We start from the raw sequence: 21,374 nt of genomic DNA, 5'->3' as shown, positions 1-21,374 counted from the left end.
ATGTATATTAATAAATCCCAACATTCGTAATTAACTATATGATTAATTAATTAATTTATACATTAAAATTTTTACAAATTCACTTAATTATTAGTTTTTAACTTTTTGAAACGATTTTACATTAATGCGACATACTCTGTAATAAAAAATACAATTTAAACACAAAGTTTATATAGTTTAGGCAGCATAATTGGCACATTTTAATAATTTTGGCCTAGATTTGAAACCTAGAATCCAAAGTATCTAAAATATTTTAAAAGCACGATTATTGTAAAAATATGTTTGATTTTTAAAAAACGAATTCATACATAAAATTAAAATATCCATGACATTAATTACAAATAGTAACATTACCAATTATTTAACAATTTAAAAAGTGCACAAATAAATACAATGCAAGTTTTATTTTTTAAATTTTAAAAGTTACTTCGGAATTCATTATAAAAATTAAATTTTCTATAAATTAAAAATTAATGATTTTCACTATTTTGTGAGAATTTTTCATTAATTTCTAAATTTTCATTTAAATTCTGCTTAAATTCTGATGAACAATTTCCATTTATAGTGTTATTATTTGGCAATTGTAATGAATTATTTTTAAAATAATTTTTATCATTATTTTGTTCTAATAATCTATAATTACCATTTAATTCTTGTAAATTATATTCCAGATTTCGATTACATTTATTATTAAATTTTATTATGTGACTAGATTTAATATTTTCTAAATTATTAACATCAAGTGTTTGTAATTGCTTTGATTGATGTGATGGTGATTGTTCTTGTAATTTTCCATCAGTTGATAATTTCCTTTGATTGTATATTAAAGATGCTACTGTTGTTTGACATGTAACAATATTTGTATAGCATGGTGAATTATTAATATTTTCTAATGATGATACAGATAGAATTTCTTTTAGTTCTGTATTAATATTACAACATGATTTTTCAGCACAAGCTAATGCTAAACATGGTACTAAACAATTATCACATGAAATATTTGTATTTGTATTGTATGTTAATGTTGACAAATTTTCTTTATCATCTGTTGGCAGTTTTTGAATAATTTCATTATTTTTTTTATTCGGAATCATTGTAGATCGTATCTTAGCACATAAAAATTCCGGTTGTATTGAAACTGTTGCAATACCTTGTTCATAAAAATATTTTTTTATTTCTTGTATCGTATTCAAATATAGATTTGGATCTTTAAAAATTATATGAACGGTTGAAACATATTTTTTTGATGTAAGTGACCAAATATGTAAATCATGTACAGAAATTTCTTGGAATTTTTCCAATAAATTCTTACGAAAAACTTGTATATTGATTGTACCTGGTATTGTTTGTAGCAATATCATACAGGATTGTTTCACTATAGAAAAAAATAAGAAAAATTAGAAATAAGTTAAAATATTTTAAAAAATAATTTAATTTATTTTGTTTTTTTAAATAATTATAAAAGGTTTCTTTCTTTAGTCTTTTGTTTAAAATTTAGAATTTTATAAATTTTTGTTAAAAAACCGTATTTTCAGAACAAATAATCAAACTTAATAATTAAAGTAAAATAATAAAATAATTCTAAATTGTTTTAAAAAAAAAAATTATTTTAAATTTGAGCAATTACTTCCAATACTTACTATATGGGAATATCATCACTAGTAATATAAATGATGAAGATATTGCCAAAATTGGATCAATATATTTTCCATTGTTGCAATCGACACAATATGTTGTAAATAGGTGTACTGTTAATCCACAAATCATTACAAGTAATGAACTTGATATATCAGTAAATATGTCATACCATCCTGGACGGAAATTTTCATTCAATACGATAGAATCATCGTTTGTATAATATTGTGTCTGTTTTACTTGTGTATTCCGAATATTATCAATTGTCTGTTGCATATTCTTTTCTTCTGAATTTTGTTTAATTGTTGATAATATCTCATTATTTTTAATTTTTTCAATATCACTGCATATAGATGAATAATTTGAAAGATTTTTAAATTTACAAAAATTAACTAAATGTATTGTATAACCACCAATTAGAAAATATGTTAAACTATCTAAAACTAATCCAATTGCACCACATGTAAGCACTGGTAAAGGATAATGAATAATATCTTTATGTGACATATGTATGAAAGCTTTAATAGCTTCAATAACATTTGAAAACGATAATGATGCTAATACAATGAATATTACTGACATTGTAAGTACATTTATACGTGTCCAACCAAATGTATTTTTTAATTTCTTCTCATAATCTTCACGTTCTTTTTGCGTTACTGGTTTAATTTTACTTTCTTCAATAAATTTATTTTCTTCTAAATTATGATTTGCATTTTTATGACCATTTAAACCATTTGTTATGTTACCATTATGATGGTATGGTGATTTTAATGTACCATTTGGTGTTAATGTTGATTGTGTTGTGCCATTATTTGATGTTGTATGAACATTTTGTAAATTTTTAAATCGATTTGAATTCTTTGAGTACTGCAAGTAAAAAGAAAAAAAACAATAAATAATTAGAGTGTAAGTATAAAATAAGCAAATTTTATAAACTGATTAAATTAAGATGACCAGTCTTGAAAAATACTTCATATCTAGATTTATCATATATGTGTACTTTTGCTCTATGTATTGAGATTAATTATAGGAGAATTTTTAAGCTAGAATAATCAAGATACAATAACCAAATACATTCAATTTTATTAAAAATTCTTAGATTCACTGTATTAACATTAATTATAAGCCCCTTAATCGTAAAAAAATTGTATAATATCATATTTTATTAATGTTATACAAATTATTTCATATGCATCGTATATTAAAATTCTCAATTCGAAGGAAGATTAAATAAATTAAATTAAATATTTTTATATACGTAGTTTAGTCTAGCCTTTTCCATTATCATCATTAATTTCAATTATTTTTCATTTATTAAAATTAATATACAAAACATATTTAAACGAAATTATGTCACATTTATTCATGTTTAATATTAACAAAAATTTCATTAGCTCTCATCAAATCTCCAATTCATATCATTATTAAATACAATAAAATAAATTTTCCCAAACAAGAAAATTATTTTTATTCACAATAATATGGATTGAGAAAAAAAATAACAATAGAGGAAAATATTCTGTGCTATTTTGAATTGATTATTGTCACCATTAATATACGATATGCTAGATAATTGACGTTTTTATAGCTTAGACTTTGGAGACTATTATTTATAATTATAATTATACTGATATACATTGCTAATTCAAATATTAGTTGAAAAGTAGTGTATATGTATATGTATGTAAGAGATTTTAAGCCAAAATGTAGCGAATGAAAAATAATATTTAAAATTTTTTTATTTGTTCGTCCTGTAACAAAAAAAAAGTATATATCTCATAAAATCTGACAGTTTAGTGGACGTGTACGGAGTGCAGTGATTTAGTCTTTCTAGCCCAATGGAATTCCTTTAAAAGACGAAAATGTGTACAGCGTTAGATCCGCACTAACGAGATTCACATCTAACTGGTTCTGATAACAGTTTGTCATCGTTTATTCTCAGAGTCAGAACAAAATAACATATTTTTATTCTGAAGAAGATTTTCAGGCAGCACATGTATATTCAAAAATGTTATAAAACTCATAAGAAATATTATTAATAAACTATGTATGTATATAAAATTATTAATAAGATCATATAAAAGTCTCATTTTGTGCATCACACTTTTACTCACAATGGTAAAGAGAAAGTGAACGAATATCATATAAATGTTTGTATAATATCAGTTAGAAGTAATATATTTGACATTTAATTTAGATTTTAATTTTGTTTATTGTTCTATATAATATAACAGTATATGTATTTTTCTATAACTAATACTTCCATATACTCTATTACATAATCTTTGTTAAAAAGCTGTGGTTTTAAAATAATTTAACTGATATTATAAATTTTTATATTTTGAATGAAATAAAATATAGATTCCACTAAATTGTGTTGAACATACTCTGAAGTTCATTAATCAATTGGCATTATATTTTATGCAGTAGATAATAATTTATCGAATAAATATTAAACAAAATGTTTTATTAAACACGTAGGTACTTCGAAAAATTTCTGTATTACATTGTTGTCGAATTGATAAATTTATTTATTGTAATGTAAATTATATATGTATGTATATTTGATAATGAGAGTTAATGAATGTCTTTCTTTATAGAATTTTTAGAAAAAGCATTATATTTTGAGTGAAAACCTTAAACATTTTGAATACTTGATGAATTACCGCACAAATTTACTCTGAAATAATAAATTCTTTAAAATTTCAATTATAGATATTTCGTACTTTAAATGTGTAATAAATTGTATTCGACAATAATTAAAATTAGCAAAAATTACTCAAATTATTCTAATGTCAATATATTTATTAAAATTCATTTTTGACAATTTTATGTTGTGACATTTAAATTAACATTTAATATTTACTTTTTATTTTATTAGAGTTTTCCTGTTTCTGAATGCACGCAATCATATTTTTCGTAAATTATAGTAATAAAACGAAATTTGAAAAAAAAAGTGAATTTAGTTAATTGATTTACTACATTGAATGAGATACACTATTTCTTTCTACATACATACATAAGCATATAAGTACTTACATTATTTTCCATTGTTAAAGCTTTCAGATTATATTGTGTTTGCAATTTGCATGTGTGTATCAACATTTATATGAACAACTAATGAATAGAGAATTGTGAATAAAATTTTCTAATGCGTTTCATTTCTTAAAATTTAATACTAAAATTATTTTGAATAATTTTTGTCATATATTTTTCCTCTTAGAATGCACTTTACTTAACTCAAGACTAAAGTATGTTTAAATTATCCTGATTGAGTTTAGCCTGCTTCATTTTTATTAAATATGGTCAAATACTTCAGTTTAAATTTTTCCTTTTACTTTTACCAACACGGTGTTGTTCACATTTGTGGTTACAATTGGCATATTATGCAGTATAATATTAAATATAAATGCAGGTTAGTACTACAACAGGCTCTATGATTTTCACAAAAAAAAGAGTAAATTATTTACTCCTAAAAAAAGTTAACCTACATAGTAAAAGTATCAAAGCATTACGAATTATATGGGTAAAAATTTTAATAGCTCAATCATTTATTTTAAAAATTTCTAATTTAAAATGATATTTTCAAATGGGACAGAAAGTACAATCGTTTTCATCAAATTCAGAGATATTTTACTATTTTAAGGTACTATTCTTGTAATGATAATGTTCTATATCTATATTCACGTGCGCATACACAATACACCCACATACATAAATTAATAATATTAAATTATACAATTATTTAGTACATATATGAACGTAGATAATAACAATAAACTTAAATAGCTCATTAACACTATTGTGACTTTTTAACTTACTAGCATATATAATACACATTGCATCTACATATACATATTCACCGTATGATTTACTAATTTAGACGATTAAATAATTCACATTATAATAAATTTTCATCATCAAGGTTAATCCGATTTTCAAATCATTTCATTGACTTAAAGACGTGCAGTGCATATATGCATGCATTATGAATAAAAATAAAAATTTAGCATAAAAATGTGTATATACGGAACGGATCAAATGAAATATTTTTATTGTATTTGTTTGATTTTCAAATGTATGAAAGCAACATGTATTATATGGTGTATTATGACTGACTGTGTATGTTAAAAATTAATTCATGTATTAATAATTATGTATTCGTATAGGGTAAGGTAATATGGGGTTAATAATTGAAAATTTTATATAAGTTTTCTTAATAGCACGTTTTATTTTCTATATTATGTAGGCATTTATATAAAATTTAAATGCATTTCATATACGTATGGATCATATGTAAAAATAAATTTATATAAAAATAATGTTGCAAATATTAGTCAAGAGTAATTGTAATAATAATAAATTTTAATTGAATTTACGTAATTCCGTACTTTTATAATTGAAAAATATGGAATGTATTCCAAATTTGTTTTGAGCGGGAAAATATTTAATTATATTTCTTTGTCTTTTATTTGGATGGTAAAACTCATACAAGTTGTACTGAATATTTTTATCATAATTTGAAAATTCTTGTGTTTTAAAATTTCAGCAACAGAGTACTGAAATTATATAGCTTTTCGCGTTCAAAACCAGAGGGATTACACTCTTGAGAATGAAGTGAAATATTAATTACTCATACAATTTTAATTAATTAATTACTCATTAATTATGTACTTATGGTCATCATTTCGTCAATGTACTGTTAGTCAAATAATATTATTTAATGACAAGTATACTATAATGTAAATGACAACCGAAAAACAAATTTCAAAATTTTCCATTGACTTTCAGTAAATTTATATAAGACAATATTAAATTAATAGTGTCTATATTAGTATTATTTCTATGAATAATCAACAAAAGTTTTTCATAAATGATCAAGGATGAATAACTATTTCGATATTAGAATTAATAAATTAAATAAACACTTTAATTGTTAAAAAGTCAATCACTTTTCCGGCATATTTTTGATTTGCAAATTATTCCATAAAGTTGTGTAGAACCTTTGAATATTTTTGGTATTAAAGCAACAAATTTTTAAACAATTTCGAAATGTGTATAAGGAATGCGAAGTACCTACAATCGGAGATTTTGGAGAACACAGGTACGACACGAGTTTTATAGGTACGTTGATAAATTACCGTGAACTGTAACCGCAGTGAGAGAAAAATTTTAAAGTCCATCTTCTGCTAGTTTTAACCATAGTTAAAAAAATTGAGATTGTGGAATTCGGATTATATTTTAATTTGGGCTTTTTTTAATTTTAAAGACATTTCTCTTTTTCTTTCCAATATAACGTAATACTTATGGAAAACCAGGTTTATTTCGGTAGTCTTAATATGTTATCAACAAAATCAAATACTTGTAAAGTATTTCAGTAAAATATTGCACGTTTCACGTGTTTTAAAAAGGGGGTGTTGAAATATTTGAAAAAATCAATCAGTATTTTGATATATCGTGTAGGAAGAAATATTTGCCAATATTAAAATATTAATTGAAATGTGTTTGCTCAAAAATAATATCAATGTATACTTATGTACATAATACTGATTGATATGTGATTAATATTATTTAATATTATTTAGCTTTTGTGATATCATAAAAAATAGGTAACTAGTTAGTATGCTAAACTTAAAATTTTCGAAAAAAAAAATCAACTCATTAAAATTCATTTCAATCGATTGAAATTCACAATATTATAATTGATTAATGAAGGCAAAATTTTTAGATTTTAAGTTACTTTTAATTTTTTCAAATAACAAGTATTTGTTTTTAAAACATTTTATTTAAGTAATGATGGCCAAATTAAACCCAAAATACTCCGAAAGATAAGTGTTAAAATTATTTTAATTAAAATCAAATAACAGGGTTTTTAAAGTTCAATAAAAAAAAGAATAAAGGTTAACATGGGTCAAATTTTATGTTATAAGGAAAAATAATGTTAGAAAACAATTGTTCGTGTAAGTGATTATTAATATTTTGGTTTCTCTATAATAAATACTAATTGTAAATTCTAAAAAATTTGACCTTGAAATAATATGTAAAATTTTTACCGTTTGTTCAGTGAGTCTATAATATGTGTTTAATGTAATTATTTACTATTTTTATTTTGTTAATTTTTAATTATTAATAAATTTTTACTATTACTGTGTGGTTTATTATTATAGTAGCAAGCTTTACTTAATACGCTCAATTACCTAAATTAAACAAATTTGAAGGATCAAGAGGAAGAATAAATAAGTGAATAACAAAGACAAGAGAGAGAAAAAACAGAGGGGTCAATGAACACCACTATTTATATTTAATAATTTTTTGACAAATAAATTAATATAAAAAATGTAACAATGTTAACTGTTTAATTCTATACATTAATAATGACATAAAATTTATATTTTATGAGCATTGTTAAAGCTTTTTGAAAGGTTATAAATGTGTTTTTTTTATTGAATAAGAAATTTATTGTAATTTCTATATAATTATGTAGTTGAATTTTCTAATCACGTAATTGCACCTCTAATCATAATTTAAGATTATCATTATATAGAATGAAATTTTAAAATTAACATGTCTATCAAATATTTCACACCTTTTCTCATGAAATATACACATGTATGTATAATTATGGTGTATGAGACTAAAAGCATGCCGTGAATTATACAAAATTAAATAAACTATGGAAATTATAAAGTTTAATTTATTTTATATAAATTAAAATGTAATTTAATTTCTAAAGTTACACCTATTTATTCTCAGAGGGATGATTGTAGCGTACAGGTTTTCGTCATAAAATTTATGACGTTATTTCGTCAAAGTTTATGTTTTCGTCAATTATTTCTGACGTTACAGCCAATTTTATATTCTATATTGAGCTATACAATATTAAGTAAAGTTTTTACCAAGTTTTGAAACCCGGGACCTTCGGTTAAAGAACCCGTATCATGACCACTTGTTAGATAAAATTAATCGGAATGAAATTTCGACAAAATTAATCGAACAGTTTACATTTGTTGTATCCTTGCAATTAGAATGTATGAAATTTGCATTAATGATGTCAATTATGAAAGTCGCTAAATTAAAAAAATATGAAGTTATGTCTGTCAGGAACACAATTTTTATGAAAAATATATAAAATATGAAAATGTTTTTGCTCATGAGGACGACTGATTAATACATTAAGAAAATATTCTGGAAAATATTTAACGGACTGAAATATTGTTTTCACTTGTTACTTCATACACCAGCACAATAATTCTATATTGGGAATTTTTCGAATAAATAGCACCGCTACTACACAAATCACACTTAACGCTGTAACGCAGTTAGTCAAAAAAGACAATGACTTGAGGCAGATTTATCATCACCCTTTGGAAGACATTTTTTGTTCAGATTGAACAGTAAACAAGGTATGTTGTCAAAGTGTTATATTAATTAACTTTCTTAGTTAATTTTAATATAACATATTAAATAAGTATTTGTGTACATATATTTTATTGAATATCTAAGGCACTTGAAATTCACAACACTATTATTGTACTTCATTATTATTCCTTTATAATAAATAGAAGTATGTCTGTACTCTATAATGCTTATAGTTAATTAAAATATTAATAACAAATCTGTTAAGCATTCTTATTAATATTTATAAATTCTATAATGATTTCAGCATAGTTATATTTGATTTGATGACGATCTATATACGCTTTCAATCATATTGAAATTCTTTTATATGTAAGTTATGTAAAAAAAAAGTAATGAAAAAGGCTTGTTTACACATTGTTTTACATTACAAATTACATATCTCTTAATATTTTACATATCTCTTATATTCAATCATTTAAAAAAATATTACATCAAACCTTATTTATAAATAATATAAAAAAAAAATTAATATTTTTTGTTCAAATAAACATCCTGTCTCTTATATACGATTATGTGTTTGTATTACAATTAATTTAATTTAAAATCGACTACATGCTATGCATAATAAGATTTTTAAAATTTTGGTTCAATATAAAAAATATTGTGATGGCAAGTAACTATAAAGACTTAATTATATTGCAAAACAAAAAAGGCTAAGAAATAAAAATATCTTTATATTTTTGTTTATTTTTTGGAATTTTGGTTCCAAAATTTTTTAGAACAGCTACTGTTATTGTACGATATTTACCCGGACCTAGTGAATCATATGAATATACGAGTATTTATATGGAAATATACGTATATGCATACAGGCATATTATATAATTAATAGAGGGAGAACGATTCTTCTACATAATTCTGAAATTTTTATTTTGATAATTTCATTTTCCAATCACGGAAAAGCTATTCGTCACATCATAAAAATAATTTTAAAAGTGAATAAGTATTTCTTTTTTTTTTGTTTCTTATAAAACGGATACGTTTTTATAACTTATATTATATAGAATCTACACATATGTATGTATAGCTTCATTTGTTGGGTTTGATACATAGATGCACATAATAATAAGACTATTCAAGGAGTTTTATATGTATATATGTATAAAATTTAAATAAAAATAGTGGGACTGACATTGGAAAAATAAGGACAAAATAACAATTAGTATTTCAATTTTTATTACTTTCTGTTTTCATATTCAAAATATTTTTTTTCCGTTCTTCTTTTCAAAATTTTGAAGTAATTTCTTGGCGGCTCCATTCTATATTTGCTTATATTAAATTTTAGTATAAAATGTTTTGAAACTTATTAAGTCCGATTTTTTGTTTAAAATTTTTTAAATCTTTGGCTAAATGTGATCTAAACCAACTACACTATAGTACCGCTATCGGTCCCCTGAACGAACTTGCGCAGATTTAACTTAAGGTCATAGTTTCCTAAAAGCTTATTGCAATGTCGCAATACTGGATTAGTTCTCCACAGTTCTGACCTCCCTTAATCAATTTCTTTTTGTGCTTCTCTCAATTCATCTATCACGCGGTCTATTCTCCAAAAGGTCTTCACTAATACTTTAACCAATTAATTGCCCTTTATTTCAAAGTGCCTTGATACCTAAAAGAGATTTATCATGTTTTTCCTGTTCAGTTCATTTATTCTTACAAGATAGCAACGTGCTCTACAATTTTGCGGAAGCGGCCGAGCATGAGCTCAGAGCTGTTATACAAGCCCGAGTATTTGCAAAATAATTTACAAAACTTTAAATAATGCATCTAAAAAATAGCTTACATAATTCATACATGCTTATATGAATTTTATATGTTTAGGTATTTTATAATTTGCTGATGATTAGATTTCCAATTTCAAGCACTTACCGTTATGTTTACATTTATGGGCTTCTAGTTTAAATGACCCGATTTAATATTTCTCATACATTATACTCAAAAATTTTACATAATAATTATTCTTTCATGATCTCGAATATTCGATTAATAAAATTAGAGTAAATAAAATTTTTCATAATAAATTTCGAGTAAATTTTTTCTTTATAATAAATATTCAATTCTTTGTATAATTTGAAACAGTTTTGAAACTTCAATTGTATTTAGACTAACAAAATCATTCAATTGTCCAAATCAATTTTTTTTTGTTTACATTTTATTTTGAAACTGAACATGAACTTGATCAATTCTTTATTAAAATTACAGTACATAACATTGTATACCATTATTATAACTGTTATACGTATATAAACTATATAAAATACATAGAGAATTGACAATATTTATTTTGATCGCGTATACAAAACAAAATATACTTTATAGTATATTGCCTTATTTAAAATGCCGTCAAAACAATTTTTGTTTTTGTGTCATGTTGTATATTTCGTAATTTCAATTACCGGAAAAGTCTATGCTATTCAATAAAAACCAAAAAAAAAAGTGCAACTAATTTAAAAATGAAAAAAAATTAAATAAAATTTTTAATTTTTTAAAAGTTAATAGCGCATGAAATTCATTTCCATTCTTGTTATTTACTACTATATGGCACCTCTGTACCGCAGTCACAGTTATAAAATTTTTGACATCTGAATAAATAATTTGTCGCATGCATTTCAACAATACGTCAGTATATGGAAAAACAGTTCAATTCATAATATTAAATTTACTCTTCTACGAATTAATTTTCAACGTACCTAAATTTTTTACAAAAATTTATTTAAATTTTAAATAAAATAAGGAAAAAAATAATAATAAAACAAAATTTAATTTCGTCTCAAAAAGGTAAAACCTATACTGAACTAATCACGTAATGGAATTCCACTGATCAACAATATAATCAAATATTTTGAATTTCGAATACTAAAAATAGGATTTAAAAATAAAAAGCAAGGCAATACGAAAATGGAAAAAAATTAAGAACTTTGAAACTAGTCTTTATCAAAAATGTTGTCTGCTACAATTAACACTTTTTTAATATTAAAAATATGTTGTCATAATTGTGAAGATTACATGGGTATTAAAATTTTTATTACTCATTCATAAGGTTACATGTATATTTTTTAACGGTTATCTTTTCAAGCAATGTGATTTGATTTATTCCTCCCGTGGGTTTGCATTCATGAAATCAAAAGAAAAAGTGCCAACATGCGAAGAATAAGAACAGAACTTTGATAAGAATTTTATGTAGAGGAGGAAGACGATGAATACCGTTCTTGTAAGCCTATATGATTAGGAGTGGAAGGTTTTAGTCAATAGAGAATTTATAAATTTTGATGCTCTAGTTCAATGGCACTGAAACATTACAATTGAATTATCTGGAATTGATATCAAAGTAAACCGAAAAGCAACCATGAAAACAACTGCCAAAGTAACATTAATTTATGTATATACATTTGAAAGGAGCAGCAAAAGTTGATAGAAAGGAACTAAGATATTACAATCAGAATAATATGAAAGGTCGCACAATTTGCATATAAAAGTAGTAGAAAAAAATAGATGCTTGTAAAGTGAAAAAATATCGCTTTAGTGACATCATTGGGATTGCAATATACTCGCACATATTATTATTACAGAAAGCTAGTGACATTCCAAAGGCGGCAACTTAAAGTATGAATTTCCAAGACATCACATCGGAAAGAAAAACATCTTTCGGCAGAACAGAGGTGAGTATATTTATAAAATGTGTAAATTTGAGGTAAACATAGGTGTTCATTTAGAAAGGAATTATCCTATAATTCTCTTGAATAAGTTAAAATTTTCTTTTGCAATATTTTGATTTAAAATTTGTTTTTTTTTTCATATACCTATTTAATTTTACACCTGATTAAAAAAAAGAAGGCATGTTCTATATTAATATATAGAATTTAATGAATTAAATTTATTGTTTACTTATTTAGATTTTGTTAAAATTTATATAAATAATTAACATATGGAAATTTTTACAATGAAAATGTTGACAACATCATTACTAGTTGAAATTGGAAATTAATACAAAGAGAACAGAAGATAGAAAAGAAGTTTATAAAAGAAAAGAGTATTAGGTTGTTGTCAAATGTTCTTAACACAAGCGTTCTGTTTTAATAACAATTATCATACGATTATGAATTAACACAATTGAATTTTTTAATTTTATTTATAATTGATAAAGCCTTAGAATTTTTAAAATTATAAATGTTTTCTTCTCTTATATACATATTTATTTTAAAAATCATTATTATCTATTGGAAATTTTTAGAATACATTAATAAAATATAAAAGATTTTTATTACGCCAAATTTGTAAGAGAAAAACTTGCAATAATTTAAAAAGTATTGTATAGATTGTAAAATTATTAAAGAAATTTTGAAGACAAATAGAATTTTTGTCATTTAAATTAAGATATACATATTCATATAGTAATATTTATGTCAATTTATAAGATTTTCACTATATTGCAGTTTCTAATCTACATATCGGGTTCTACAGCCTATGTACATAATATATATTGTTAATTATGAATAGCAACAACTCGAACAATTGAAAATGAAATTAAACATAATATGTCAATAAGATTAAGTAAAAAATTATAAGTATTAAGAAATATTCATCGATGGAAATTTAACTTGAGAAATACAAATACTATAGACCTGATAAAGAAAACCAGAAAAATTGCTGGAATAATTAAATTATACTACAGCATGTTTTATTCAGCAGTATTATTCTTACAATATTTTAATTGGGGGAAACACATTGTTTAAACATAAGTATTACTACAATTTAAAATGAACAATAGGATACGGCAAAGAAATGAATTCAATACGGAAACCGAATACTACCATTTAATTTACCATACATGATAAACTTGCGCTTCAAGGACATTTAATAGTAAAGAACAACATAAATACAACTATCAAAACAAATTTTAGCAAAAACATTTGCTCATATATCACAAGAAATAAAACGATAACTCAATCGTCTAAAATAAGGTTTAATTAGGATGATACAGTGCATAACGTCGCCTACAAAATTTATATCGAATTACAGAAATTGAAAATTGTGATATGCTTAATTTATATAAAAAAATTCAACGAATATTTTATTAACAAAATATAATCTATCTTTGGATGATTTGAAGAAATTCATTTTATACATAATTGTATATGCGTTATTATCTCCAGATCAGGACATTCCATCAGCTTATTTTAATCCATAGTGTCTATGTACACATAATACTCATTATTTTTAATTAAATTTTAATTCTATTTAGTTAAACTAAAAATAATAAAATTAAGTGTTCCATATTCTTTAAAAATACATATATTATGTTGTATTTATAATTTAATTTATAATTTAAATTTTGATTTAAAATTAAAATGAATATACTTACTTTTTCAGTTATAATACGTCCAGTTAAAGCTATTATTTTACATATCATATGATATGAATCAAATTGTAATGTTAAAGAATGTGTTATGTGACTTAAAATTAATTGCAATATTAAATAAATTATTGATAATAATTCAATTATATATAATTGAATCGGTTGCTCATGTAAATATTCTTTAATAGGCATTATTAAATTTATTTGTAATTTGTCCAATGCGCGGGAATTATAAAAAAAAATATTTTGTTTCCTCAATTTTGTTATTAAACCGTATCTTAATATTATTGTAGGTTTATAATACAATAACTTTGAATTAAATATGTATATAGTTTTATTTATAGAAGTATTTACATAATATATATTGTTTAATTAAAACAAATAATAAAGTAAAATATGGGAAAAATGAATTTTACACCGGCGCGGTATTTTATCATAAAATTTGAATCATTCAGTTAAAAAATTCGCATAACGCGATCAAAGGTTACTTTATTTTTTTTTTGTTGTTTTTGTTTTAATATTTCGTTTGTTTTGATTATGTTTTGTTAATGTTTTCGATATTTTTTTGCATTTTTCTTACAATTTTAGACTTATTTAATAGAATCTACTGCCAGTCACTTGCATATTTTGTTACTTTTATTTTTTCTATTAAATTGTTAATTTAAGTCTTACAATAATTATTTCGGAACAAACAAAATTAATGAAGATCTTCTTTTTACAATTTGATTCGCATTTGATTTAAATAATTTTGAAAAACGAGTGAAGAAATCTGAAAAGAAAAAAAGAAATAAATTTAGAAGGTGAAAAATTTATTTATAGCTATTTTATAATGAAATTTTATGAGAATTTTATTTAAATATTTGAAAGATAATTGGAACATTAACCAAATAATAATTGGGTTACTTATAATAGAATTTATATACAAATTTTACAGTTTTAATGTCTTAATAATGACGACAAATTGTTATATAGATTACGCGGATTCTTCTATAATGAAATTAATAAAAATTTAGCAGGAAAAAATTTTAAATCCAAAAAAAAAATTTTAATAACAAATGTGTACTATTTGATATATAAAAGCTTTTAAATGGATTGACACAAAATTATTGCAGATAATTTTGATTTTGAAGAATTAAAAGAAAAAAATTTTTACAATATATAGCCTTATTATGATCGTCGAATCGAATTGCTAAGCGAGTCAAATGGACTAGATGAATCGAATGATATTGTAAATTATGATCGGCGAATGCTTTCATTCGCCAGATCCAAAACATCATCAGAAAACAGAAACACATAAAAAAACAATTGAATTTTTCTATCCTTTGGCAATTATGGGGTTGCTGCCCATTAATTTATTTAAATGCTTGAATTGTTTTTGGTTTATTTTTTCCACGCTTTTATTAATATTAAACAATCAATATTTTTTATAATAATTTGTAGAATTTTATGAACTTATTTTACAGATAGTTTAGATTTTTTCATTATATCAATATAAATGCTATAATATCCCATAAAAAAAATACTTAACGTATCTATTAATTTGATTTTTGCTTTCATTTGACAAGCTTGTCACACAGAATTTTCATTCGACAGATTTGACCGCTCATTCGCCTAAATTTTTGGCGAATTCGCTAATCATAATACCAAAAATTCATATTCGTCAAAAATTTCATTCGCTTCGCCGATCATAATAACAGCCATAATGTAATTTTAAGTATATGTAGTAATAAAATTATACGGTATGCCGGTTTGTAGTTTGAAATACATGTGTAATATTTAAAAATTGTTAAATGTAACTATTGTCATTTTAATCTTAAGTGCTATGCATATAATTGCTTAATTTTCTTATGCAGCATTATACACAGATTAAAAATTTTTATTGAATTAAGAACAAATTTGTCATAATGGAAATAATAAAATGTAAATTAAGTATTGCAGTGATTTTGTATCTTACCCTATTTGAAATATAAGTACATTTTTTCTGTTTTAATTTATTAGAAATTTGCTCTAGTTTAATTTGAAATATAATACATGTATGTATACATACATGTACTACAAATAAAATAAAATTCTATTGTTTGCATTTTGGATGATAACCATAAAGAAATTGTTTTATTATTTTGAGTGCACTTTGTGTATACATATAGTTGTTGTACATAGATAGGTGGATTGGTATCATTAGCAAGTTGTATAATACTTATAAGTATAATTAAATAATCCCCGATTTTATCATAAATTATAATTACAACATGTTGGAAAAAAGTTTATTTACTGCACTTACTATAAAACTATAAAATTTAGCTTTACCACATGTGTAATTACAAAATATGATTTACAATATTAAAAGAATAATATTTATTTCCTGACCTTTAAATATAATATATGGGTACTTCTTGAAAAAATACTTTGTACGTGTATTTTAAAAGGTTATTGAACTTAAGAATTAAATATTATTATTAATTAATTGTAAAGCTTAAAGATAAGATTACTATTTAACTATCATAAAATATTGAAATAATGAATTTTATTAAATAAAAAAATAAATAAAAAAGATTCCTGGTAAATCACAATATAATTACGGGAATAGAATATAAATAATTTGACTCAAACCTAAAAAATTGATTACAATTTACTAAAATTAATGAAATGAAAATCAACAAAGTCACAGCTAATATTGAAGTTTAACAGGACCGCCACTTTTCAACTTGCGTATATATACAGCTTACAATCAACAAGAAATGATGTTGTTATATTTCTATATGCTGATGAAATTTGTTTAGATTTTTGAACTGATAAAGGGATCTATTAGCTCAATAATATCTCGGAATGGATGTCAAGGTATAAACTTATAACAAATATTAAAAAAATAGATATATATTTGATAATTGTTTTTTATACTCTAAATTCAATTAAATAATCAAGTACTGGAACAAATTAAGAAATATGCACACTTCAGTTTGCGGGTTGATGAACAACATACGTGGAATGTGCGCACATACCTAAATTAATGTTCCTAAAAATCTTTCAATGTTGTGGAATTCAACAATCAATGAATCAAATAACATGGTATATATTTTGCATACAAATTTTAACATTCAAATATGTACCTGTAATTATTATGTGTTTGATAGCTCAGTTTAGCTTTGTTTCAATATTTAAATTTGTGCTCCTTAAAGCACTATTTAATTTAGTAATTTAACTGAACTAAAAAGTATTTAACTCATTTTTAAATTAGTAATTGTAATGTAAATGATTTACTCGCATTTTCAACAATTTTTAAATTCCGTATGTTCATAAATTATGTACTCCTCCCGAATGAACGTCAACACTTAAATTAATTAAAAAATTGGCTATAATGACTATTTAGATCTAATGAAATCATTATGTTAATTATTTTTTTTGTATATAATATAAGCATTTACTTTCGTTTTTAATTTGGTTTTAAAAATTGCTTAAATTTTTTATTTTATCTTATCAAAATTAGAATTACCTTACTATTTTAAAAGTGTGTTCTACGTAGTTTACTAATTGTAATTAATTTATTGTAATGTAATAGAATTTGTAATGTATGAATTTGTGATTGTATTTGTATTTACTTTGAATTAATAATATGATTAATTTTTAGTTCTTTTATCACTTTTACAATTGGTTTTACTAATATTTCTAATTTATTTTCGAAAATTTTAGGTTAGGACAGTTTAACAGATGCAATGCAATTAATTTTCGGGTATCGCTTCTATTTTAAAATTTTATTCCTTTTAAAAAATTATAATAATTTTGCTTACAGTAATTTTATATAATAGTTTCTTAAAATAATCTTGTTACTTAATCTTTTTATCTTTTTTCCAAAATATCTTGTTCTTTTCTTGTTCTTTTTTAAGCGTTTATTTATCACTAAAATTTCTTATTTCAAGTTCATTTAAATTTGATGTATTTTTATAACCTAGATACAACCGCGGAAATTAAATTCTAATGTTAATCTGAGGACATTAATATTTGGTAGCATGTATATAAATCATTTAAATCACCAAATATGCACATCTTTTATTACCCTTGTAGAATGTAGACAATAAATGAGATATTTTTGTTAAATTTATTTGAAATTTATTTTCATTTTAAAATAATGGTAATGCAAACAATGTATATATGTATGTAAAAATATTTTTAATTTTTATTTATTTAGTCTAATATTTATTATTTATGTGTTTCCTTTTTTGCTTTAGTTTATTTAACAAAAAGTATACAATTTTAGTGGTAAGGCTATTGAAATGAAAAATGTATAAAATTTATTTATTATCACAACACTATTTAAATATATTATTTAATTATATTTAATTAATATTAAAACTATAGTAATCTTAGATAGTGGTACTATATATAAATAGCAGGGCATTTTAAATAAATTATTAAATTAAGATTAGAAAATGAAATTTTAATTTTTATTTATTATATAAATATATTTAAAAATCATATTGCCCTAGAGTATAAAGAATAGAGTAATGTTCTATTAGAAGGTCTTATTTTTGAGATGTTTTTAACAGAGATAAAAATTAATTGTGACTGACGATTGTAATTGGAATATGCCCACATACTAAATGCGATAAAGTACTTAATATAAATGCATATGATAAATGTCATTAAGTATGGCATAGTAAAAATAAGAAAATTGAATTTAACTAAAATTAAATAGAACTGATAAAAAATTTTACTATTTAGTTCATAATTCTATCAGTTAAGAGTTTCTTTTAAGGTGTTTTATACAGTTATATAAGAGTTTTTATTAATTATATTATACTTTTATCTATTTATACCTATACCAATTTATTTTCCATTTCTTTATTATACAGTTAATTCTAAAATTACATATTAAATTTTGGTGAAATGGACTATTTGATAAAATTTTCAGCACGCCGTTTTAGGGCATATAACACTTTTAACATAATATGTATAACAGTCCAAATGTAGTAATGCCCTCAATTAAATCAACTTATGAATTGAAGTAGCTGAGATCCACAGTTGTAGCCACATTTTTTTCGGCAGGTGGCTTTTGATTTTTATATACATTGACAAAATTATTTTACAAAAACAGTGTTTCATATAATATTATATTAACAAAATACTCTCAATTAGTCCGGAGTGTTATATATAGAAATATCCTCAATTGGAACACAAACAATGTGAATAAATTATTCAATTGAAACACTTTAATCTACTCATGATTCTGGACTCCAGAGTAATTAAGAGTAAAATTAGTATCACAGTTTTGGTTGAAAATTGTATTATACAGGAATAAAAAGTAACTCATAAATTTAGTAAGCGCCAGTGTATATATACTTATAAAATAACTTATTACAGTACTTATAAAATAATTTATTTGAAAGCCACCTATTAGAAATTCTTCAAATAGTTATGTTTATTCAAAATATAATACTCTAGAAAGTTATGCCATCTAGAGGAATAAAATTTTACATTAACTATTACTTTTAAATTAAACTATTTTAAATACAAATTTACTTATTTTCTATTTTTATTTATCAAACAATATTCTAATATATTTGTATTACTAACCAATGTTGTTGATGTTAAATAATAGTAGTTCAAAAATTTGGATTAAAATGTAAATATTTTTTTCGCCATAATTATTAATTTTATGTGATCCATCTATAATCAAAAATAAACATAGATGCGTAGGTGAATTGTTTCCGCTTTAAAATTTTGTTTCAAATATTTGGATTAAATTATGAATAAATATATACTTTGTATATTTAACTTTAATACTTTCACTTAATTTTAATAAATTATTGGCAATACAATTGTTATTAGATTTTTTTTTCTTAAAATTATTATTATTAATTTACAATCTTAGGTTTTATATCTGCATCAACATACGCTTTTGAAATTTGTGTTCAATTTTTAAATTTAAAATGGAAAAAATTGTACATGAAATATTTTAATCCAAAATAAGGAAGAGTTTTGTTTTTGAATTGGGAAATTTTATTCAAAATTTATTAATTTGAATATAATTTTTGTTTAACCATTTTCATAATTAATAATTTCTATAATACGAGTACACACGCATATTCAACTAATAGCATTTAATGTAAAATAGAAATCTAAATGTAAAATAGTTTTAACATACAATTTTAATATATGTACAAATTTTTGAAAATTGTTCGAAAATATGCAATATTCATAATTTAAAATGAGAACTTAATAATGTGAGTATAAGTGTATGTACCCATTTGGCGCAAAAAACAGATACAGTTTTTTTAAAATAACTATGTTATGTTATACATGCTTTATATTTATATGTTAATAATACAACCCTGTTTTAAATATCAATAAAACTCCATAGTGTTGGGGCTTTTAGATCTTAGATTGAATAAATAAATAAATGATAAACAAAACTCCATAGCGTACATACATATTTAAAATTCAAAATAGCTAATAAGTACAATTTTGTACAATATAATAAACATTTTTATAAATAGCGGTATATTCTTACGTATTTTAAATGATTGTTTAATGGCTATTTTAATACAATAGAAAAATAGAATACATTTTCGAAAATATATATATATAGTAATTTATATATTTAGAATTTACAATTATGTAATATTTAATAAAATTTCAATTAACTTATTATTATTAGAGTTTAATACACTATAAAAACCTTGATTAAAATTTTAAAACAATCAGCTGTAAATTTTATTGTATTTTCCCATCAAAATATTCGTATTTTCACATATAAGTCGAAGTATCCACATAATAGAGGGTAAGGTTATTATTCCCATATAAAATGAAAAAAAAAATACAATGGTGCTAGAAAATCACATTAAACAGTTACATGTACTACCTAGGTACTATATAATATAAGTATGTATTAGAAAATATTGTGAATAGTTTAACATTTACATAACTAATTGTTTATAAATAGCTAAATTTAATTATTGTGAATATT

General features: G+C 22.8%; 1 protein-coding gene across 1 annotated transcript in view; it reads right to left on the bottom strand.

The window, feature by feature from the left end:
* Positions 1 to 90: 90 nt before the first annotated feature.
* The window catches only part of LOC129613593 (uncharacterized), a 28,989-nt gene continuing 7,705 nt past the window's right edge, over positions 91 to 21,374 (bottom strand). The window contains exons 2-5 of the mRNA XM_055527724.1: positions 14,420 to 15,182; positions 1,641 to 2,505; positions 535 to 1,375; positions 91 to 136 (exon numbers count right to left, since the gene is read on the bottom strand). Of these exons, the coding sequence (XP_055383699.1) occupies positions 91 to 136; positions 535 to 1,375; positions 1,641 to 2,505; positions 14,420 to 14,605 (1,938 nt within the window). The 5' untranslated portion in view covers positions 14,606 to 15,182. The remainder of the gene's footprint in view (positions 137 to 534; positions 1,376 to 1,640; positions 2,506 to 14,419; positions 15,183 to 21,374) is intronic.

Source organism: Condylostylus longicornis, unplaced genomic scaffold, assembly GCF_029603195.1.
Source record: "Condylostylus longicornis isolate FDR11 unplaced genomic scaffold, ASM2960319v2 ptg000084l, whole genome shotgun sequence".
NCBI lineage: Eukaryota > Metazoa > Arthropoda > Insecta > Diptera > Dolichopodidae > Condylostylus > Condylostylus longicornis.
The sequence above is the reverse complement of the archived record's forward strand: the minus strand, read 5'-3'. Positions and strand labels throughout refer to the sequence as shown.